The sequence below is a fragment of the Nanorana parkeri genome, unplaced genomic scaffold (genome assembly GCF_000935625.1).
Source record: "Nanorana parkeri isolate BGI_ZX_2015 unplaced genomic scaffold, ASM93562v1 scaffold758, whole genome shotgun sequence".
NCBI classification, from domain to species: domain Eukaryota; kingdom Metazoa; phylum Chordata; class Amphibia; order Anura; family Dicroglossidae; genus Nanorana; species Nanorana parkeri.
The window spans coordinates 80318-87652 of record NW_017307026.1 but is presented as its reverse complement, the minus strand read 5'-3'; the positions used below and the strand labels follow the sequence as shown (position 1 = coordinate 87652).

Here is a 7335-nt window from a genome sequence, read left to right as displayed (position 1 = left end):
AAAATGGCTCCAGTGATGGACTACTAGTTTGTATTGAGATTGCACTCCATCACAGGAGCAAGCTTGGAGCGGTAGAAGTAAAAAAGAAAAGAAAAAAAAATAGTGGTGTGCAATATAGTGAAAAGGAAAGTGTAAAATTATACAGCGCAATGCAGAATGGCACCGGTTATAGAGGACTACACATCCCAGCAATAGTACATAATAGCTGGCGGTATTCTGCATTGTGCTGTATAATGTACTGTTGCTGGGTTTTGTAGTCCTCTATAGCTGGTGGTATTCGGCATTGCACCACTGTATAATGTATTATTGCTGGGATTTGTTGTACTCCATAGCTTGTGGTATTCCGCATTGCGCTGTATAATGTATTATTGCTGGGATTTGTAGTCCTCTATACAGCTCAGTGCAGAATATCACCAGCTATATAGGAGTACAACAAATCCCAGCAATACATTATACATACAGTGTATAATGTATTGCTGGGATTTGTATTCACATGTATAATATACAGCACAATGTACCATATCCCAGCAATACATTATAGAGCACCATGTGTGGGAAAGTGCAGTCTTCCAGCAACATGCTTCTAAGATCGGACCTGTCTATCAGCGGCTGTCATGCCCCCACACCTGCTCCTCCTTACTACATCTCCCCCCGTCCCTGTGCCGATCGTGGATGTGGGCGGGGAGGAGGTGCGGCGTGAAGAGCGTGGATGCTGGAGGGCACGTCTGGCAGCGGCGAGCGTGAGGTGGGGGTGGAGGTGCGGCGCTCAGCGTGTGTGGAGCCGTGAACCGGGCCAACTGATCAGAAGCCGATTAATCGATTTATTGAAAAAGTTGCCAACTTTTTCAATAATCGATGATGTCGATTAGTTGTTGCAGCCCTAAACAGCGGTTTTGCGTCCGGGTTCATGGACTGTGTTCTAGGAAATTGACTCTTTCTGAAACAGTCAAATTTGCTAACCATTTCAGGGGGCACATTGTAAGTATAGAAGGGAAAAACACTGCAAGTAAGCATTTAACATACTTGATTTTGTTTAGTGCATTTTCCTGCAATTTAATAAGTTAGTGACAGGGTCTCAAGACTATTGCAGAAACGTCACCAGCACACCAAATCCTTATAGGATCAAAGCCAATGCCTTTGCTATGCCTGATGAAGGGACCCTGTGTGGCCCCGAAAGCGCTTGTGTAACTGACATGATAGTGATGGAAGTGCCTTGTTTAATGCCTATCTCGATATAGCCTGAGATCTTGTGGGTAAGACTAGCCAAAAAAAATCAGTTCCATGTACAAAAACCTGCAGTCAGTCTGCAAACATTGTAAGGCCAGGTCCACCCTGTTGTACTGCAACGCATATTCTGCTTGATGGTGCACTGTGGGGCACCCTAATGCATTAATTTAATTATACAGGATTTATAAAGCGCCAAAAGTTTGCACAGCGCTTTTCAAAACTGAAGGAAACTATACAATGAACAATACATTTTCAGTACAGGAGGTAGGGCCCAAAGGTAATAATTGTTTGGGATGATTTAATAAAAGAACTTAAAGTACAGTTATATCGAGGTGGAAGAGGCTTCCCTGAAGAGACAAGTTTTCAAGGATCGCCTAAAGGTGGACAGAGTAGGAGATAAGAGGACAGATTGGGGTAGGGAGTTCCAGAGAAAGGGAGACACTCTGAAAAAGTCCTGGAGGCGAGCATGCAAGCAGGTGACGAGAGCAGGAGGTTTTGGGAGGTACGAAGGGGGCAATTTGGGTGATATTTTTGGGAATGGATCTGTGCTTGGTGTTGAGCAGCGTTCCGAATCTCAACACAGGACATTTAACCCTAGTGGCACATTCATTTAAAAATATAAAATGACACTCGCATCTATTACTGTTTTATGCAGTCTGACCATGTTACAGTTATTGTAAAAACAAGTGTTTCTGCATTTCCTAGATTCCAGTAATGCCTCACACTTGGTTTGTAGGCCTTGTTAATGTAAGAACTACTTTCAGCAGCTGCATTTTACTCACCTGTATAAGAAAATAAGCCTCATCATGGGCCTCTGAGTCCCTGTTCTCACCTAGGTATTTTATGCGTGAGCAGATGCGGGCCTAGACACGCAAAACATAAAAGGCAATGCATTCCTATGGGGTTTGTTCACGTCTGCGCATTTCTATGCACGCGCAACGCATGTTCACATGTCCTAGTCACATGTTCAGGAAGTAAAGGGACATATATTAATATGCGCTTAGCATGGCCACTGCCAGGAGAAGAAAAGAGAAATAAAGTATGCAAAGAATACAGAGCCGGCAATTATCTAGAAGTATGTGTTTGTAGATTTTGTGTGTCGTTATGTTAAATATGTTGGTAAATTTGTTGTGTGATGAAATTAATAAAAAAACATGGTTAGCCTAAAAAAGATGTTTGTGCTTAAAGATGTCATATCTCGGGACACTCTGGTACTCTATCTTTCAGAAGGGATTGATGAGAAGATCTCTGACTTTCTCTCTATTGACCCTTTACTGTTTTGAGAGAAATGTAGATACTGTATTATCATTGCTGACTCCTGCTAGCTGTCATGTACATGTTCAGGTTTCAATACTTTGCGTCAGGGCCGTAGGAAGGGTGAGGCACACGCCTCGAGCGTAACTGCGAGGGGGCTGGATCTGGTGCCCAGCGGGGGGAAGAGGAGGGCAGGTGCATTGCGATTTGGATGCAGTGCTGATCGCCTCGCATTACCATCTCGCTCACGTGCGGCTCTGCCACTTATTGTCTGGTTTCCAGGTGTGGAGGGAGTGGAGAGCGGTTGCATTGCTGATCAGTGAATAGACTAGCAGCGCTGCTGGATATTGGCTGGTTCCCAGGAGGGGAGGAGTTGAGGGCGTCTGCAGTGTTGATTGCCTCACTTATTGGCTGATGCATGGAGTTCCCAGCTGGCGATTGGCTGTCAGGTAATACTGCTTAAAACCAGCGGAAAACTGCACCAGCCAATGAAGCATCACACCTTTTGATTCTCACATGACCCCACACACTAAAGCTAAAAAGTGCTGAGAGATGGCAAGGAATACTTGGGGATAAGGGAGACCTGGGAATTAACTAAATATGTAAGGTAATTGGGAGAATTTTCTGCCATAAACTGCTCTATCCCCTCATGAAGTAAGCAATTCAATTGGCAAAGATATATACAAGTACAAATTGTGATCTGGATCACAAGAGAACGTCAATGCGCCTAACGCATTGGGAGTATTTTCTGCATAACCTGCTCTATCCCCATCACCCCTTTAAAAAAATCAATTTTTACTTCTCTTTCCTCTGTCCCTATTTTCAAATGATTTCTGCTCTGTCCCCATCACCCCTTTAAAAATCTCCTCCTTTTCTCCTCTTCTCTGTCCATATAACCTACATGTCCCTATCACCCCTTTAAATATCCATTTGACTCCCCTGCGCTGTCTTTATCACTCCATGTCCCCATGCTCTGTCTCTCACCCCCTTAAAATCCATTTTACTCCCCTGCTCTGTCCCTATAACACAATAGACAGTTCTAATATCATTCATTCATTCGTTTGTTTACTTTCCTCAAATGTTCTCACCTCTGGTGCAAAAGGAGCTAGCTTCAGCTCTGCTTCGAGTTACTGACCTGAATCAAATATTCAGATCAAGCCTGTGGAGTGCATCCAGGAGCTAGCATGTAACTATGAACCCTTTAGAAACCAATAAACGTGTTAATACAGCAAGGTAAAAAAAATATATAACAAAAAGCGTCATATCGAATATCTTTACAGTTTTTTTGTCTGCCCCGTGTAAAATGTGTTCTGTTTTTCTGAAGTAATCCAGTCTAGAGAACTGAAAATGAGGAACCTATGGAAGGGACTGACAGATTAATATTAACCTCCCTGGCGGTAATCCCGAGTGTTGCTCGGGGTTAATTTTCAATACCAAAGGCGGTAACCCTGAGCCACACACTCGGGATTACACTGTGCGTCACTTACCTTGTCCACGAGCCGGGCTGTGTCCTCCGGCCGATGCCGGCATCCATCTTCCGTCCCTTGCGAGTGTCCGCGTCGCAGGGGGGCGGAACTGGCGGAAAATTTTAAAAGTAAAAAATAGAAACAAATAGAAAAAAAAACTGAGCTAATCAGACCGCCAGGGAGGTTAAGGGCAGGAATTTGACAAGTAACTTCCATTTTTAACCTATTAGACATTTCTGAGGTACAAGAGCACATGTTTTTATTGAGGCCTAAGAGGGTCTGGGGAGTGGGCAAGTAAGAGACTTTCTTGTTTAAATGTTAGCCAATGTTACAATTCAGCCAATGTTACAATTCAGCCCTGACTGGCTTGTGGAAATTTCAGAATTATAAGGTGCCCCCATGAATGTTGGATGCTTTCTCAGCATTGACTGATAACTTTTTTTTTCATAGACTTCTTATAGTTCAGTTACAGTTTTTAGTGCCGGGTTCCCTAGTGGCATACAAGTGAATAGCTGTTGCAGTTTACAAAGCCATTTGATATAGTGCCTATGGAGCCTGGAAAAGCACATTCTTCTACTACATCTAAGTATGTAAGGATTTCCCCATTTCAGTGACACCTACAGGAGTTAGCATTTTAGACAAATAAGCTTCAATGTCCAGAAAGTACTACATCACTTTCTGGTAGCCGGACTACAGAGGTCTATACTAGGCATGCATCAATACCGATACTAGTATCGGTGCCAATGCTGAGTATTTGGGAGAGTACTCGTACTCGCCTAAATGCTCCGATGCCTAGCCCGATACCTGAGCCTCCGGTATCAGGTTTCCTGATTGGCTGGGAAGCCGGCTCCATGCTCCCTCGTCCCTTGGTGACGAGAGAGCGTGGAGCCGACTTTGTGGCTAATCGGGAAGCTGGGCAGTGTGTAATGACTCGTCACTCGATTTCCTGATTGGTCGGGAAGCTGGCCAACCAGGAAGCTGGACGGCAAATCATTACCTGCTTTCTGATAGGCCACAAAGCCGGCTTCCTGATTGGCCAGAAAGCCGGCACCATGCTTCCTCATTACCAAGTGACGAGGGAACATGGAGGCGGCCTCCCGGCTAATCAAGAAGTCAGGTGGGTGGCGAGTCATTACATGCCGTCTGGCTTCCTTAATGGGACTTCCAGTATCGGTGTTTGGTATCTGCGAGTACCAAAAAAAAAAGAGGAGAGGTGGTGGGGGAGAGCCTGACAGAAATTGGGATTGAGGCATATGTTTCAGTGACAGGGCTCAGCGTTAACAAGGCATAGCTGTGATTTTTTAGTATCTGAGTGGATAGCTTTTTGGTTAATTTTAGCCTACCACATTCTGACTAGTCATGCGTCACATTATTTGTAAAAACCATGCCATGCTAATACATTACTAAAGAAAATGCAATGTATCGGAATGTTTGCCTAAACTTATTTACTGTGTAAGATTACATGGCTAATTAAGTTGCTTTTAATTTTATGTTACAGTTTATTATGGAAGAGGTCTCTAGGAAAAGCAACAGTAGTACAGAGACTGTCCACACCATTTCCTTCCCAGCTACCTTTCAAGCTGCCCAACTTGCTCAACAGGTACAGCTTTCATTTTTTTTCTTTGTTCTTTTTGTACTTTGACAACAAGAATGACAGGAAAACTAAAAATATATCTATGCACATATACCTTTTTAATAAGCAAGCACGCTTGATGGTTATTTTTTGTTTTGTTTTGATCAGCTTAGTGTTGCCTGCTAGAAATGTGTTGGCCTATTTCCCATGCTTCATCTACTGGTCAAAATGCAATATTTTTTTCAGGTCCAATGTATGTAATGTATATCTGAGAGCATTCGTTTTTGCATCTACTCACACAGAATGAACGTTTTAGAAAGATTTACAGGGCAAGTGGCTCTGCAAATTGTTTATAAATAGACCCCATAGTGTAAAACTGTTTTGTTAAACCATTAAAAATGTCACCACTCACTTTTGTGAAGTGCATACAAGCAACAGCAATCGCAGCATATGATTTAAAAACACTCCATCCTTGCAGCAAAGGCAATTCTAATAGGGATGCATCAATACCATTTTTTTTTTTTTTTTAAGACAAGAGTACGAATACTTTTCCTCAAGTACTCGCCAATACCAATTATACCAATTTTTTTGTCATGTGACCGTTTTTCTAAAACAATACAGACTAATGATTTAAGGACAGTGGTGAAGCGCCAGAGCTAGGACCCGGCTGCAACCCTGGTAGTTCTGCCATCGACTCCAAGCTGTAGAGGGACTACCGATCTTAGCAATACATTATACTACAACAGCAGAATGGCACTGACTATAGAGGACTACAAATCCCAGCAATACATTATACAACAATGCAGAACAATAGTATATGAATTTTCTACCTACTCTGTGCTGCATTTCTTCTCCTGAGTGCTGGCCTGATACGGGCAGAGGGTATCAGGAGGGGTGCAGATGGTCTCGGCAGGGAGAGATGTGCTGCCCAGCAAGCGCGGGACCTTACAGCAGCCGCTTTTATTTAAAAAATGTAAATCGCCTGTATCGGTTTTGGGTATCGGCATTTTAACGAGTACTTGTAAAAATGCCCAGTATCGGTGCATCCCTAAACCCTAATGTGCGACTATGTCCTGCCCCAACACAGAGCCATGTAACTTTATAATGTTAAATAATCCCAGTATGTGTAACTAAGCTCCGCCCCAACACAGAGCCATGTGACTTCATCTAGGAGCATATCACTTGCACCTTCCTTCTCGCATATATTGCTCTACAGACTCCGCTCTCTTAAGCCTTCACACTCCTATTCCATACAAACTGCATCAGTCTATATGCAGTTTATAAAAAAAAAATGCATCTCTCTCTCTCTCGCTCGCTCGCTCGCTCGCTCGCTCTCGCTCTCGCGCTCGCTCGCTCCTGGAAAGTGTTCTCTTTCCCTCTCATATATCTCGCTCTCGCTCGCTCCTGGAAAGTGTTCTCTTTCCCTCTCATATATCTCGCTCTCGCTCGCTCCTGGAAAGTGTTCTCTTTCCCTCTCATATATCTCGCTCTCGCTCGCTCCTGGAAAGTGTTCTCTTTCCCTCTCATATATTAACAATCATACCTATGATGATAATTGTGATAAAGAAGTTTAAATCACTACCCACAGTGAACCCTTCAAAAACATTAATACATTGTCAACAAGTAATTTTTTAAGATTGACTGTTTGTTTTTTACATAAATCCCTATATGTATTTCCTCTCATCATGATTCCTAAAATGTAAAAAAACATTGACACATTGTCCTGCAATCCTCTTGCGTAAATTTTGTTTTGTGTGCCCAATATTTTGCAAGCCACACAAGCATTGCGTTATTTTTTAGTGACATGAAATAAAC

The 7335-nt window shown here is 43.0% G+C and overlaps 1 protein-coding gene across 1 annotated transcript in view; it reads left to right on the top strand.

Annotated features, from left to right (window-relative positions):
* Positions 1–7335, top strand: part of ATF1 (activating transcription factor 1) — a 35771-nt gene that overhangs the window by 19894 nt on the left and 8542 nt on the right. The window contains exon 2 of the mRNA XM_018564535.1: positions 5446–5547. Within this exon, the coding sequence (XP_018420037.1) occupies positions 5452–5547 (96 nt within the window). The 5' untranslated portion in view covers positions 5446–5451. The remainder of the gene's footprint in view (positions 1–5445; positions 5548–7335) is intronic.